This window comes from Lates calcarifer, unplaced genomic scaffold (genome assembly GCF_001640805.2).
Source record: "Lates calcarifer isolate ASB-BC8 unplaced genomic scaffold, TLL_Latcal_v3 _unitig_5449_quiver_691, whole genome shotgun sequence".
NCBI classification, from domain to species: domain Eukaryota; kingdom Metazoa; phylum Chordata; class Actinopteri; family Centropomidae; genus Lates; species Lates calcarifer.
In genome coordinates, this window is record NW_026117528.1 from 27398 (window position 1) to 43698 (window position 16301).

Consider the following 16301-nt stretch of genomic DNA (forward strand, 5'->3'; position numbering starts at 1 on the left):
TGTGGTGTGTTCATGGATCATCTGAGGGATTAGGACTCTCTCCATCGTAGTCTGGGAAACTAGGGGCCCCACACAGCATCTTGCATGGGGTCCCCACAGAGCTAGAAACGGCCCTGCATGTTTGAGTTGTGAAGCACAGTGCAGTGTGTGATTGTCACAGGGTTTCTGTGTGAACTCTGTTTTCACTGACTGGGTTGAAATGAATCAAACAGTGTTGATGCAGAGTGGTTATTCTCTGGATTGAAGACGGCCGGCTTCGTTCAATATGTTTCCTTTGAGCAGATAAATAGAGCTGTTATGCATAAAGTGGCCACTAGGTGTCAGTGTCACTCTGAGCAGCAGGTCTGTGACTCTCACCACAATAACCAGGAGCAGACAGGAGGAGGTGAGTCCTGTGTTTGTATGAATAACATCATGTGGTTGTCTGCTCCCAGGTCTTGGATCTGTGGGCTCCTCAGTCTGAACCACAGCTGGAAAACATGGCTGCAGAGTCCAGAGAACAAATCAAATCCACCTGTCAGAGCAGCGCCAGAGACGCCTGCTGTCTGTGACTGTAAAGGTCAGTAACATCAGACGATGCTCTACACATCACAGACGTCAGCAAACATCATCCACATTATTTCTGATGCTGGAACAGAGTGACATTTTCAGTTGTTAGCTTTTAGCCGTTAGCTCTTTAGATGTGTGCTAACAGTTAGACCACTGGTCCAATGTAAAGCACGTTTACTTCTACACATGCACAGGATCCTGATCCTGATCCACCTGCTCCTCCAGGATCCCAGAGGACCACGTCATCAATGAGGTGAGTTGATTGAGTCTATCAGCTGACCAGAGGATGGAGCAGCACCACACATGGTGAAGATGTGGGCTGTGTTGTTCTTTGTTTAGTTGTTCACTCAGTGCAGCCAAACAGGATCCAGGTCCAGCTGAGCTCCAGGTCCAGCTCAGGTCCAGCTCAGGTCCAGTCCAGGTCCAGTCCTCAGGATGTTTTAACTCCCCTCTGTCTTACTGATCTCTCCTGTCGGCCATCACTAGCTGATCATTATATTTCAGTTCCATCCTGTGAATATTGAATCTCTGTCTTTGTGTCGTGATAACAGGTGAACTCTGTCTTTATCTAAAGACCAAAGGCTCATTTCTCTGAATTATTGTCATCTGTTAGTCACTGTGAGTTTAGTACAGCTCTGAATTCTTCTCTCGTTTGTGTGTTTATTTATCACTGATGTGTTTTGTATCATTTGTTTTAGCAGTAGCATTGCTGGTAGTAGCAGTAGTAGTAGTAGTAGTAATAGCAGTAGTAGCAGTAGCAGTAGTAGTAGTATCAGTAGCAGCAGTAGCAGTAGCAGTAGTAGTAGTTGTAGTACTTGTAGCAGTAGTAGCAGTAGTAGTAGTAACAGTAGTAGTAGTAGTCGTACTTATAGCAGTAGTAGCAGTAGCAGTAGTAGTAGCAGCAGAAGCAGCAGTAGCAGTAGTAGTACTTGTAGCAGTAGCAGTAGTAGTAGTAGCAGTAGCAGTAGTACAAGTAGTAGTAGTAGCAGTAGCAGCAGCAGTAGTAGTAGTAGCAGTAGCAGTAGTACAAGTAGTAGTAGTAGCAGTAGCAGCAGCAGTAGTAGTAGTAGTAGTAACAGTAGCAGTAGTAGTAGTAGTAGTACTTGTAGCAGTAGTAGCAGTAGTAGTAGTAGCAGTAGTAGTAGCTGTAGTAGCAGTAGTAGTACTTGTAGCAGTAGTAGCAGTAGCAGTAGTAGCAGTAGCAGTAGCAGTAACAGTAGCAGTAGTAGTAGCTGTAGTAGCAGTAGTAGTACTTGTAGCAGTAGTAGTAGCAGTAGCAGTAGTAGTAGCAGTAGTAGCAGTAGCAGTAGTAGCAGTAGCAGTAGTAGTAGTAGTGTTAGTAGTTTTAGTGTCCTCCAGGTTCTCTGGTTGAGTCTTCGTTCTAACAGATGAAACACTGACAGTTTGGACTGATGCTGTGATCAGCCTTTTCTCTGTTACCGTATGTTTCAGACGTCAGTTACAGTTAAAGGATCATTGTCCTAAAGCTCAGCAGCAGATCATCTGTTGGACTCTGTGATTAAATGTGTTGACCAGCAGGAGGCGCTCTACATGACAGAAAACTGAAAAGTGCTGACCACAGCCTTCAGCAGGAGACTGTACAGAGAAAAAAGTGTGAGCGTTTGTTTTCCCCTCAGAGGACACTGACATGATCCCATGTTCACCCTGAAGCTCTGCTTCTGTAAATGACTTAAAGAGTCAGGACCAGCTTCAGACTCTGTGTCTCTGTTGGAATCAGCAGCTGCTGTAGAACTGAACTCAAACCCATTGAAGCTGAAACCCAGAGCACAGGTGACTGAATGAGTCCACCAGAGGGCAGCACCTCTTCTTCTTCTGTCATGTACAGTGTTTAACTTTAACATTTAACTGTGTGTTGGACTCACACAACATGTTTGTGCTTGTCATTGTTCCCAGACAGATGGTGAGAGATACAGCAGGTGTGATCAATCTGCAGTAACAGACCTGACAATGAAAACTGATAATGATCTTTATGCCAGTGAGCCGACATCAGGTCATCTAAATATCACCTCCTCATGTAGTTCAGATGAGGACACAGAAAACACTGGGTGTTTGTCTGACTGGGTTTATCACCAGCATGTCCAACAGTGACTGAACAAACAGGTTATTTCATTTGCTGCCATCATATATTGTCCTGCTTCTCAGCTGACATGTCTCTTAATTATCAGAAAACTCTGGCGTGTAATCAACAGAAACTTGTTTGTGGGATCAATAGCATAACTGAAAAAATAACAAAGGTGTGTTCTCACGCAACTCACAATGATCTTTCACTTTGTCTTTCTATTTGTGATCATCTGAGTTTAATCTTTGTTTCCCTGTGTCACGCACATGTGTATTTATCACGTATTATGTGTATTTTTTATGTGTATTTACTACAAAGCAAAACACTTTAAATTAACACCAGCACCAATTGCTAACACATCTTTAACCACTGCCACAGAGTAGTTCTCTCATAAAGATTTCTCTGTGTTTTTTACCTCAACCTCCACCATTAAACTTAACTGCCATTTCTTAATTACATGAGGCTGACAGGCTGACATCTCCACAGTGGAAATGTTTGAAGCAATGAAGTCTAGACACTGAAAGCTCCAGGTCTAAATGGTCTGCCAGGAGGTTTCTACAAGGCGTTTTGGTCAGTGATTGGTGAGGACCTGCTGGGTGTTCTCAGGGACAGTCTGGTGAAGGGCCAGTTGTCACTGAGTTGCAGGAGGGCGGTCTTCACACTAAAAAAGAAGACAGGAGAAGAACAGGATGCCTGTGGCCCTCCTGTGTACTGAGTCAACAGGTTGAGAAGAGTGACAGAGCAGGTCATTCATGTGGACCAGACATACTGTGTCTCCGGTTCAGTTCACTGAACTGTCCATTTCCATAGACCAAGGGAAGGCATTTCATAGGCTGGACACACATATCTGTGTGACGTTGGATAGTTGTGGGTTCAGCTCTGATCTTATTGCTAAGATCCAGACCTTGTATGGACACATTGAGAGTGTAATTAAAAGTGGTTTGAGTGCTTGTTTCAAAGTGTGTGCAGGAAAGTCAGACAGGGCAGCTCCCTCTCAGACATTGTACTCCCTGGTAATGGAGCGTCTTCTTCTCAAACTGAGGAATTCAGACTAAACCAAAGCTGGTGTGGGGGCCCACATGTCTGATTTTCATGATTTCAAGGCTGATGCCACTGTATATGACTCAGTGGAAACTCAAGATAAAATCAGGACACAATACAAAGGACTTCATATCAGTTATCTGGTACAGATGGAATGTGGTTCATACTGTTGCTGCCACTGGTGCAGTGCCTCAAATCCCTGCCAGATGGTTCTCTCCATAGGACCAAAGTTATTTGCCGTTACTGTCAATTGAGTTACCACCGGGGTACGGCCTGGGTGTATGTGTACATATCTATATATATATGTGTGTGTGTGTGTGTGTGTGTGTGTGTGTGTATAGATAGATAGATAGAAAAAACTCTGGCGTGTAATCAACAGAAACTTGGATCAATAGCATAACTGAAAAAATAACAAAGGTGTGTTCTCACGCAACTCACAATGATCTTTCACTTTGTCTTTCTATTTGTGATCATCTGAGTTTAATCTTTGTTTCCCTGTGTCATGCACATGTGTATTTATCACGTATTATGTGTATTGTTATATATATATATATATATATATAGAAAACTTTGAGCACCTTGTTACCCAACTGAGCACCGACTCCCCGCAGGGCTGTGTCTGCTCAGCCTGCTCCTGTAAGCAACAGGCCATATAGGGCTGCAACAACAACCTCTCCTTGAATGTCTCCTTGAAGACCAAGGAGATAGAAGTTGACTTCAGAAAAGTTTGCACCATCAACGGGTCTGCTGTGGAAAAATCAGCAGCACCAAGTGCTTGTCCAATGCACATTGCTGATGACCTGAACTGGTCTGTCAACACCATAGGCCACACCAAGAAAGGCCAGTACATATCACCTTATATTCAGACTTTATTTATCCCGAGAACATGACTTCAAAGCTCAGGGGCAAAGTAGTTCTATAATAGTTCTAACAGAGGCAACAGGTCCATGTACATGGATCAGTGTGAGGGAACAATGAGCAGCAGTAAACAGAATAACATATTCTGCTATAGTTCATGGCAAGAAATAATTAGTATAAAGAAATAATATATGAGTTCAAAATGAACGGAACAGTCTTTTAAAATGGTGACAGCGGAACAACTGAAGGTGAGAACAGTGTCATCACTAACAGTTGGAAGGATGGATTAAACTACAGAAATGAGGTCAAAGTTATAACTACTAGACTTTTTATTTCTGATTTCAGAAAACTGAACAGTTTCTTGGAGTAGGTTTGACCTCGCAGAGAAGTAGTGGGTGGGACTTAAAGGAGGAAGAGGAAGGAAGTAAAATCAGCACAAACATCCAGATGATCAGAAAGAACAAAACAAACCAGGGAATAAACAAAAATTTTACTTGATCTCAGAAATGTAAGAATTCACACAACACACATCAGAAGTGCAAGATTTACATTCATGTGTAGTACATCATGTGTGATCTGAATTACATACTGAGTAAAACAAAATTACCTATCAATAATAACCAATCACTCAATCCTAATCATCCATTTCCAATCAATACTTCATTTTTTATATTATTTTTATATTGCTTATCTTATTTGTTCGTTGTTGTTAAACAGGAACCAAAAGCAATGAAATTTTGTTTAATTGTGAACTGTCCCATGTTTTGAGTTTGAAATTTAAATGAACGCTGAGTGAGTGGTCGTCATCAGCAGTCATTTAAAGCAGATTAAAAATATTAAAATCAAATGATAAAAAAATTTAAATGTAACAAAGACTAATGCTGTTTAATCAGTTAAAATGTAATGTATTCAATACATGAATTTGGAATGTGATCTCAAATCAATTAGTAAGCATTGAGAAAATATCTAATTCGGTGTCTATTGCCAAATCACCATTGATCAGTTAAAGCAGTAAGTATAATAAGTACATCAACAGATGAAAATCTTATTGATTAGTAGTAATAAACTGTGAGTATGAAAATATCTAAAGAGTAAAAGTCAAGCAAAAAGAAAAGAGGCAGTCTCAGACAGATGGTTTCTCTACTAACTGAGTTGTTATGTTTGACTTTTTATACCCTGATAAAGACCTACAGGTTGTGTACATAGGTTGTGTATTATTCCATCCTGAATGCACAACAAACAGAAAATAAGAAATACTCATAACCAGAAAAAACCCACAACATAAAGATTAGTTAGTAACAATATTGATCTGTCTGTTTTTTTTTTTTTTTAGCAGTGAGTCTCCATCGTTTGTATGTTTACAGTTTCTTAATGAAGTCATCTCCAAAGTTAATAATGTATCTCAGTGCATCCAGGATCAGAGTGTCAATGTCATCATTTAGTTTGGTTTCTTCATTGTAGTTCTTCACAGGAAAGATGCAGTTCATTGGAAATCCAACTGATGAGCTCATCTCTTCCATCTGAGGTTTAAAGAAACAATATTTCAGCTGTAAAATGACTCTACAGTGTTGATGTTTTCAATGTTAAATAAGGCTTTGTATCATAATTCAACCTTCTACACACAGTACAGGGTAATGTCATGGTCACAGGTTGTCATTTGTCGTTTCCAGTGTAAAGGTCTTTTCATGCTGGAGGTGTGATTTTTACTAATTCATTAGTCAGTTTTTGTCCTGAGTACAAAAAAGCAATGTAAATTTTTCAGAAGAGGGTTGATTTTTCTGCTTTCTCACTGTGTAGGTATTGGTATCGCATTCCAACTGAGGTTACACACCTGTTCAAACGGGTTTTAAAGATGCTGACAGAAACTCACCTTTCTCTTTATGTATTTGCTGTGGTAGACGTCCTTCAGATTGCTCTCAGTTATACCACAGGCCTCGTCAATGTGGGTGAGGATACACACTTGAGGAATCCCTGTCAATACAGGAAGCTGCTCATTATTTTAAAACCTCACATGATTTGGTATTAATCATAAATCTGTTGTTCACAATGAAGTAGGCATTCTGGTGGACAGAAAGGAAGCTCTGGAAATCTGGATTTAATTGGCACAGAGGGCAATTTCACTTTTTCTAAACAGTTGACTCATACCTGGGGGATCTCAAAATTAATCAGATCTGGGGAGTTTGGAGGCCAGGTCTTTGTCTACAACAGTGTTCAGGTGGGTTGTACGTGTCAAAGTAAGATCCACATTATTGAAGGACCAAAGGTTTCCCAACAGAACACTGGATTGCAATGAAATTATCAGTTTTATTCATTTCACCTGTTAGTGGTTAGAGATGATCAGTGTATTGATTCATTAGATCAGGTAGACCTGCTCTTACCCAGGTCTCGGGCTGCCTCTCTGACGGTCTTCATCTTCTGCAGAACTGATGGTTTAGTTTCTGCTGAGTTGGCAGAGATCACACAAACCAGAATGTGACATATGTCATTTGCAGAGGGGTCTTTTTCGTAGCCCGCACATCCACTTAACAATGGAGATGTAGAATTGAACTGGAAAAAAATAAAAGAGTCAAATAATGACATTTGAATGGAAAGAACATTTTTGATGTTTGAGGCAGTGTCAACATGTAAAATAAAAATCATCCCATCAGTCACTGTTCCTTTCTGAAAACTCCTTATCAGAGATTTGAACATGTAGGAGCCTGTAACAGCTTGTTCATGTCTGTCATAGATGTGTCCTCTCAGCACGAGAAACAGTCAGAGTCAGCTCTGCTTTAAAATACAGCGTGCTGTATTGGTGGGAGCTCACTGACTGAGGAAGAGATCCAGCTCAGGTGGATCACACGCCTCCACACTGCTGTGAGACTGAGGCCTAGCCAAGTGAGCTGTATTCATCACTCATTGTGGCAGGTGGGTGCCGCTCACATGCTGCTTAGGGCTGCCCGTGTCGAAGATAGACAGGGGGCATCAGGGTCAGGTTCCTGTATTAGGCAGGGCTGAGGTCGTGGTAGCAAGGGAACTAGGAGTGTCTGTCTCTCTGCACTGGACCGGCAGGCGCTTCTGCAAGCCTATATGAGGCCGGACCCGTGCAACCTTTTCCTGAATAACATGGGATAACTTGGTCTACACAAACTCTGAAAACATTATTCTAAAAATTAAAATGCGCCAGTATCAATGTGTCCCACTTTAACAGCTTAAACTGCTTATGGCTGAAAGAATGTGACAGTGTTACCAGGTATTTATCCATCACATGTCCCATCATGGTCAGTTTGATGTCCTCAGTGCAGACACCCTTGTTGGTCCCATCCTCCAGGCCCATAATGTCACTGAGTACCAGAGGGTAAAAGCCATCTGGATCGCCATCTTCTCTTTCAATTGTGTGAGTTTCATACTGAATAAGGAAAACATGGAGAGAAGTAATGTTAGGTTTCCATCTTTAGACTGAGGACAGTGCAGAGACTATTACATGTTGAGGAAGCATTATTGTCTCAGGAGGTGTTTAACTGTAAGCTACACAAATCACCAATGTATTGTTGATTCAGTACTAATGTGTTTGTTGCAAGACGTGTTTTAAGCTAAGATGGGCTATTGTTAGAGAATGTAATGTTTCCAGTAGTGGGCTACTTTTTCCACTAAGTGGTAGGGAGTAGTGTGACCCTAACCCTGCATTTGTATATTTCATATTTCAGCTTTGAAGAGAGGAAAACTTATGGTTGAGTTTTACATTGTGACCTGGATGACTGAGAATCTTCACTGAGAGTGTGAACTAAGATTTTAACTGATTCAGGAATCATTCTTACTGCGTTCGTTAACAAAGCAAAAGGTTTTCATACTTTGTTTGTGAAACTGATTTCAGAGGTGGCTGCACTGACTGCAGCTGGAATGGCCATTCTTCCTCGTAGGATGCTGCTGACAGAGTTGATGAAGCTGGACTTTCCAGCCCCAACTGGACCGTAGAGCAGAACTCTGAGATGTTTGACACTGCCCTTTGAGGGTTTGTAATCTTGCACATAATTCAGATCTCTGTCTTTGTCTCTGTTAAAAATAGAGTTTACATTAAAAACTAAACATTTTTCAGTTGTCAGAGAAGTCAAATCAGAATGCAACAGCAGAACACGATTATTCTTATCTCATTTTGGCTTAAAGCTCTCTGTCAGAACACTCTCTGGTTGGCATTTTCACCCATGGATGTTGTGTGACTGAAAGGACTTTTCTTTGTTTTCTTGTTATTTTTATCCTCTTTGTGCTGGTTAACCATGCAAACAGGAGTGGGTAGTATTATCTATCCCTCTCAAAACCCCCACTGCTCAGAGTGAGACCTCAGATCCCTGAGGGGGTTGAGGAGGAGATGCCAGGAATATAGGGAGAGCAAGGAGGAAAAAGTATGAAGCATTTCATCCCTGTGTTGTTTCCCATGAGGAAAGGATTGCAGTGTGAGGTGGTATGGGATGCATTTGACCACATATCTTCTGTAGTGTACTGATGCTTCCTGATGCATCCCCAACAAGGACATAATTATAATTAGATGTAGGCAGTAACAAAATCTGAACACATGGTCACCTGGACACTTAAGATGCAAGGTAGACAAAGGTCTAAGAGGTGATGTGTCTCGACTGTCCATTGTACAGATCACTGAAAATGCATGTTAATGTCAGGTGTAAACAGTGTTGTCAAATATAAGACTAGTTAAAATTAAACAGCAATATTTTGCAGTGGATGAGTCTTCACAAGGTGCTTTAAGAAACAGGCATTAAAGGAACAACACCACCACAAGAATCTCACTCTGGAATTTACATTTACTCACCCCCAAGATATTGTCCTCCATGGTTCTGTAAAAGCTGACAGGAAAATGATAGTGACACAGGACATAAGCAATGTTTTAAACAAACCACTTGCATGCAAGCATTGTCATTCTGTGTAGAAAATGATCAGACTAGTCAAAAGAAAGTTGCTTCGTTTTCATATGACTTACTGGGAGAAGATGCAGAAGGCACAGATTCTGCACAGAGGGACATTTGGAAACATGTAAAGAGGTGAATAAACACTTGTACTTGTTTATGGCTATTTTTGAAATACTACCAACTATGGTGGAGAATACTTTCGATGTTGAAAAGTGAAAATACATCATAGAAAAATATGCTGATAAAGTACAGTCAGGTCCAAGTATTTTGACACTTACACAATTTTCATAATTTTGATTGTCACCAAAATAGATGTGAAAGGAAGTCATCACTATGTGATTGAAGTGCAGACTTTCATCTTTAATTCAAGGGTTTTAACAAAAATATGGCATGAACTGTTAGTGAATCACAGCTATATTTATTCACAATTCCCCATTTTTCAGAGGCCCAAAAGCAATTGGACAATTGACTCACAATCAGTTTTATCACAGTTTCAAGGTCTGGAGTTGATTCCAAGTGTTGAATTTGCATTTGGTAGCTTTTCCCAACAGCTATAGATTCCTGTGCTAGGAATGGATTGGACATAACAAGCACCATGTTCGAGCACAAGGTGATTCATAGGTGTGCTTGGTACCGGAACACCTCTGGCCAAAGATCGATGATTGACTTTAGTTGTATCATCAGATCTGCACACTGTCTTGGACAGTTGTGTGAAGAGAGGGGCAGAGCTGTCAGCTGATCACCTGGTAGTGAGTTGGACCAGATGGCGGGGGAAGGCTGCCAGACAAACCTTGAATTGGGAATGTCTGTCCAGGAGGTCTTAAACTCCCATGTCTGGAAGAGTTCCTCATGCATCCTGAGGGAGGTTGGCCATCAGTACCAGAAGGCTAAAGAGGCTGAAGCTGCAGCATTCATGGAAGCAAAAATTCATGTGTGGAGCAAGTCAGGGAGGCTATGGAGGACTTTCAGTCGGCCTCAAGTTCTGGTTCTGGCAAATTGCTCAACTTGGCCCAGGCTTTGTACAGCCAAAGAGGGGAACTGCTGACCCGTAATGGGGATATGATTGAGCGGTGGAAATAGCTCTTTGAGGAGCTCCTGAACCCGACCAACCCATCCTCTAAGGAGGAGGAAAAGTCTGATGACTTTGGGGAAGCTTCACCCAAATTACTGGCAGAGAAGCTTCTCAGTGGCGAGGTGCTGAGTGCAGATGAGATTTTGCCTGAGATTCTGAAGGCTCTTGACATTACTGAGTTCTCTTGGTTGACATTCCTCTTCAAAGTCACATGTAGGTCAGTTACGGTACCGGTGGAGTGGCCAAGTGGTTCTCTTTTTAAGTTGAGAGTGTGTCCAGTTTGGGTAACTCAGAATTGCACCTTTGCTGATGATGTTGTTCTGTTGGCCTCATCAGACCGTGACCTTCAACAGGCACTGGTGCAGTTTGAAGCTTGCAAATAGACAGAATGCACCTGCATTGTTTTTGACTTTCAGTCAAACAAAAGACTAATCTTTCTAATCACATATTTCATTATTAAAGTTTTCTTAGAAATAGTATTAAACTCTTGTCTCGTAAGTGGCAGGGTATCATTGAGGTAGAAAATCCACTTCTTGGTTAGTAAGGACCTGGTAAATAATGTCTGAAATCACTACTTGCAACACTATACTACTAAAAGCAAGGTCCTTTCCTGATCCTGCTGTTCATCACACCTTCCAGTGTTAATTCTGTCACTCCTTACAATGACAAGTTGACGAAGTCTGGGGATCTCACCACCCCCTGCTGAGTCTGGGACCCTTCCTGTCCCCAGGCCCCTGCTGAATCGCCAAAAGGTCTTGCTTGCCACTGTAAGATCTGTAAATACTAATTACAGCTGGGTGGGAAGGGTGAAGAGCTCAGACATCTGAAGGGGCCTCTGAGTAGAGCTGCTGCTCCTTCATGTCAAAAGGAGCCAGTTGAATTGGTCCAGGCATCTGATTAGGACACCTCCTGGAATCCTTCCTTTGGAGGTTTTCTGGGCACATACAACCGGGGGATCTCGAAGATAGACTCAGAGCTCACTGGAGGGATTGCATACCCCATCTAGCATCTAGGGAACATCTTGGGATCCTCCAGGAGGAGCTGGAAAGAGTTGCTTGGGAGAGGGGCTGGAATGCCCTGCTTAGCCTGAAAATGGCTAGAAAATGGATGGCTGGATGGATCATGGGAACTCTTAATATGCGGCCAAAATGGGTGTCAGTGAATTTGAAGGAGGCCATCATTAGGCTGAAAAAACAAAACAGTCCTATGAGACAGACCTGTTGCGGGTTATCTATATATTGGACGCTGAGTCAGACCACAGGACTGCCAACGCTGAGTCAGACCACAGGACTGCCAGGGAGTAGTGAACGAAGTGGTTTATTGTGACAGCAAAGGCAAAAACAGGTGAGCAAACAGGGAGTGAGGGAAAAGTCCAGGGCCAGGAGTCAGGTATGGGGGGAAGGGTCCAGGGGGAGAAGCCAGGAGGACAGCTGGAACTGGTGAGGGATCCTCAGGGACGGGCGAGGGCACCGGCGGAGAACTGTGACACAGAACAAATTACAAAGATACTCTTCTTTCAAAAAGACAGATTTAGCAAAGCTAGGATAGCAAGGCTGAGGGACCAGTGGTTACCACGTGAGTGGATGGAACAAACTGGCGTTGAGTTGAGGTAGGACCAGGGAAGATAAGCAGTAGATGATGAATGATTGATTGCAGCTGTGCTGGTGCCACGCCACGCCTCTGTAGGAGAGCACACACACAAACACAGAGGGAGAGGAGAAGACGGGACAGAGACAAAACCTGGACTGGAGCTGGGGAATGGGATGGGGACCATGACAAGACCAAATCAACAATTAGGTACATTCTTAAGAAGAACAAATGCATTGAATAGCTCAGCAACTCCAAAAGGCCTGGAAGACCATGGAAGACAATAGAAATGGATAATCACAGAATTCTGTCCTTGGTGAGGAAAAACCTCTTCATGGCATGTAGCCAGATCAACAACACTCTTGAAGAGGCAAGTGATGCCTTCATGAATGTAAAAACAAAAGGTTTACCACAAGCCACACTCCAGAAAACATTTAAAAAGGCCTGCCAAATTCTTTAACAAGATTCTATGGACGGATGAAACCTAGATTAACTTGTACCAGAGTAATGGGAAGAGAAGAGTATGGAGAAGGAAACGAACAGTCTGTGATCCACAGCATACCACATCATCTGCCAGACATGGTGGAGGCAGTGTTATGGTGCAGGACTGAATGACTGCCAGTGGAATAGGGTCACTGGTGTTTATTGGTAATATGACTTTTGATAGAAGAAGAAGAAGAATCTGCTCAGATTCAGCAAAATGCTGAATCCAATCTGAACCCAACTGAGCAGCTTTTCACCTACTGAAGACAAAGCTAAATGACCCACAGACAAGCAGCAGCTGAAGACGGCTTTAGTAAAGCCCTGGCAGAGCATCTCAAAGGGAGGAATTTGGTAATGTCCATGAATTCCAGACTTTAGGCAGTCATTGACTGTGAAGGATTTTCATCCATACAGTATTAAAAATAATCCTCAGATTCATAATCATGTTTGGTTGTCCAAGTACTTTTAAGCCTGTGAAAACAGTGGTATGTATAAAAATGTTTTTAGTTCCTAAACAGTTCATGCCATATTTTTGTTAAACCCCTTGAATTAAAGCTGAACGTCTACACCTCAATCACATCTTGATGACTTTGTTTCAGATCTATAGTGGTGGTTTTTACCGGTGAAATTACAAAACTTGTGTCACTTTCCAAATACTTTTGAACCAGACTCTATTTCCATTACTTTTCATGCTAAGAGTTAAGAGTCACATTCAATCAAATTAATGTTCATCTATTCAGTTTTTACTGCTGCACCACATCCACTAATGGCTATTACTATATGAATATGGAATTAACTTAGAGTTAAGTATTTTCTTATTTTAACTTGAAACTGTGTTCTGCAGTTGATAACTTACCTGAAAATAGACTGGTGTTAGTCATGGGCCTCACATGTGCTGTTCCTAAAAATATAAAGGAAGACATAGGAGGACATTTAAAGATGCATAGTATCTTTGAATTATGTACATAGAAACTATGTTTATTGCCAAATACGGGTGTTATGGATTAGAGTACAGATTCAGAATGACTTCATTATATACAGTGCTTAACAAATTTATTAGAACACCTGTCATAAAAATGGGAAAACATAATTATTTTAGACATCTTAGTCCTTAATATGTTGTATGGCTCTTTGGCCTTGATAATAGTTGCATTCTGTGCTGCCATTTTTTCTCGTACTTTCCGACACTGAGTTCCGTGTAATTTCTAGCTGATTTGCTACAAATGAAACTTTTGTGCGATCAATCTTTGAATCGACCAAATCCCAAATTTGTTCAATAGGATTCCAATCCAGACTTTGGTGTCTGTCAGACTTCAGGTCCAGTACTCCAGATTCCTTTTTCTTGGTCAAATATTCTCTACACCGCTTTGAAGTCTGCCTGGGGTCATTGTCTTGTTGATATATGAACCCACCAACAGTCAGATTCAGTCCAGAAGAGATTCCATGATGCACTAAGATGTGGTAGACGTTCTTGTCCATGATACCATTGATTTTCATTACCTTCCTCATGGCGTTTCCACAAATGGAACCTTATACTATAATGGAATCTGCACCATGTTTCACTGTGGGTGCAACGCATCTGGCATCGAAACCTTCTCCAGCTTTTCTGTGGACTTAAACACAATGACGCTGACCGAAGAGTTGAACCTTGGACTCGTCTGTCCAGAGTACCTTCTTCCAGTCAGCAACAGTCCAGTGTTTGTGCTCCCTGGTAAATCTGAGGTGTTTCTGGATGTTTGCAGGTCCCAATAATGGCCTCTTGGCAGCTATTCTTCCCTTTAAGCCTTGTTCCGTCAGTCGTCTGCTTATGGTCATTCTGGAGACTTTCTCAGACTATGATCTAGAACCATTCATCTCTGCCTGAAGATCAGCAGTGGTTGTCCTTCTGTCTCTAGAACTTATAATCTTGAGGGGTCTGTCATCTGCTTCACTTAACTTTTGTTTCCTGCCTCTTCCTCTGTGAGTACCAGTCTCAAAGCTTGACCACACTGTGAGAACACTTAATGTCTTTCCCTGTTTGTCTCAGAGACCATCCAGCATCATGAAGTGCTTTAATGTGGACTCTTTCATTTTCAGTGAGCTGTCAATGTTTTACCATTTTGAACAGGAATGAGGAATTTCAAACCGAATTCACATTTTATAACCAAATTCGAGCCGGTTCACTGGGCTTCTGTGAGAAGTCAGAAATTAATCAAGAATACCATTTTTCCAACAATTTATCCTCCCAAAGAACTACTCAGACTTTGCTTTGGTATTGATGATAATGCATGTGCGTTTTGTGAAAATGAGATTAAAACAACAGACCATATATTCTTCTCTTGTGACATTGTACATGCATTCTGGCAGGACAAACATAAATAGATAGAGGAAAGGATCTCATCATTCTATGCCTTGCAGGATTCTTTATCCACAAGAACAGATTTATGAAATCATCAGATTAATTCTGACCATTGTTTTAATGCAGGTCACCACTTTTCGATTCCTGCACCATCAGATCAGTCACACTAGTGTGTGAACACACTTCCCCCAGTTTCTGTTCACATTTGTAAGCCCTCAACACCCTCCACTATCTGGTCTACAGGCTGCAACAGTAAGAGAAAAGTCCATAAAAGAGCTGGTCAGTCATTTGACTTATCAAAACTCTCACAAAGCATAAGTACAAGTATGTATATTTCCCTCTGAGACCATGTGATGTATGTTTGGTTTCATATCAGAAATGTTTAAATAACAATTAGCAGGATAACATAACAGAGATGAGATAGATAACTTCCTTAGCAGATGCAAAAACAAATAGAGTGGTGGGTAAGCTCATGCCATACAACAGCAGACTGTATTATCATATTATAATTTTTATCATCTCTTAAAATACTAACACCAACTAATGATAAAATAACATAAATTATAAGCTTGGAAGCCTGGAGTAAAGCCATTCATGGTTGGTACCATGTTTTTCCTGTAATTATGTTAATTTTTAAATTCCAAATTAAGAATTTTTTAGTTTAAAAATTCAGCATATGACAACAGATCAACACAGCATTACTCTTAAAACATACAATTATGGTAGTGGGAGTAGAGCTGCTTCTTACATAATTTGACAAACTAAAGACTGAGGCAGAATACATGAGGTACACAGAGGAGCAGGAGAAAAAATGGTCAGAGTTGACATTAAGTTTGGCTGCAAGTGCACAATGCATTCAAGATTCATGGCTGTTTATTTAATGTGTTTTATCAAATAGGCTTCACCTATTGTAAATAAGTGACTAATTACATCCAATAATATATCAGTAACATGTTCATAAAAATATGTCTTACAAATGCTTTTCGACACTTCATGATTCAGTAATTGACCAAATGTGAAATGATGACAGAGTAATGATGCTGCCTGTGCCTAAAAGTTATCATTTAGACCAAAGACATAACTTGAATGAAACTGGATCACTTTATCATACAAACACATTAGCTGCTGTTCAATCACTACAGTCATATTTACAATAAATGAATACAATAATAATAATAAAAAACAGTGGAGAGACATCCCTACCTCTAGAACGCAGAAAATCAAACATGCTGAAATCCCTGAGCAAAGTGAAATACACAGAAATGTTTTTGACAAGGTGCTCTTTAAAGTGTCCTCCCACTTTCACGTTTTGATTTTTTCACACTGAAGAACCATGTGACGTAAAAGAAATCCACAGGTTTCTTTCAAATCATTTGGGCATACACAGTTACTCAG

General features: G+C 41.1%; 1 protein-coding gene across 1 annotated transcript; it reads right to left on the reverse strand.

Moving 5' to 3' along the window:
* Window positions 1-4999: 4999 nt before the first annotated feature.
* LOC108874532 (interferon-induced protein 44) lies at window positions 5000-16204 on the reverse strand. The gene is made up of 9 exons (XM_018663036.2): window positions 16110-16204; window positions 13425-13469; window positions 9498-9524; window positions 9330-9363; window positions 8359-8560; window positions 7758-7916; window positions 6907-7075; window positions 6399-6499; window positions 5000-6048 (listed from the first exon to the last, which is right to left on the reverse strand). The coding sequence occupies exons 1-9, from the start codon at window positions 16132-16134 to the stop codon at window positions 5887-5889; spliced, it is 924 nt and encodes a 307-aa protein (XP_018518552.1). The 5' UTR covers window positions 16135-16204; the 3' UTR covers window positions 5000-5886.
* Window positions 16205-16301: the final 97 nt, after the last annotated feature.

Excerpts from the sequence above, each read along its gene's own strand:
- LOC108874532 (XM_018663036.2), bottom strand. The coding sequence starts at position 16,134 with ATGTTTGATTTTCTGCGTTCTAGAG. Across the intron at positions 9,525-13,424 it reads TAACACCAGTCTATTTTCAG|AATCTGTGCCTTCTGCATCT; the intron begins GTAAGTTATCAA and ends CCCTCTGTGCAG. Across the intron at positions 8,561-9,329 it reads TGGAGGACAATATCTTGGGG|AGACAAAGACAGAGATCTGA; the intron begins GTGAGTAAATGT and ends TATTTTTAACAG.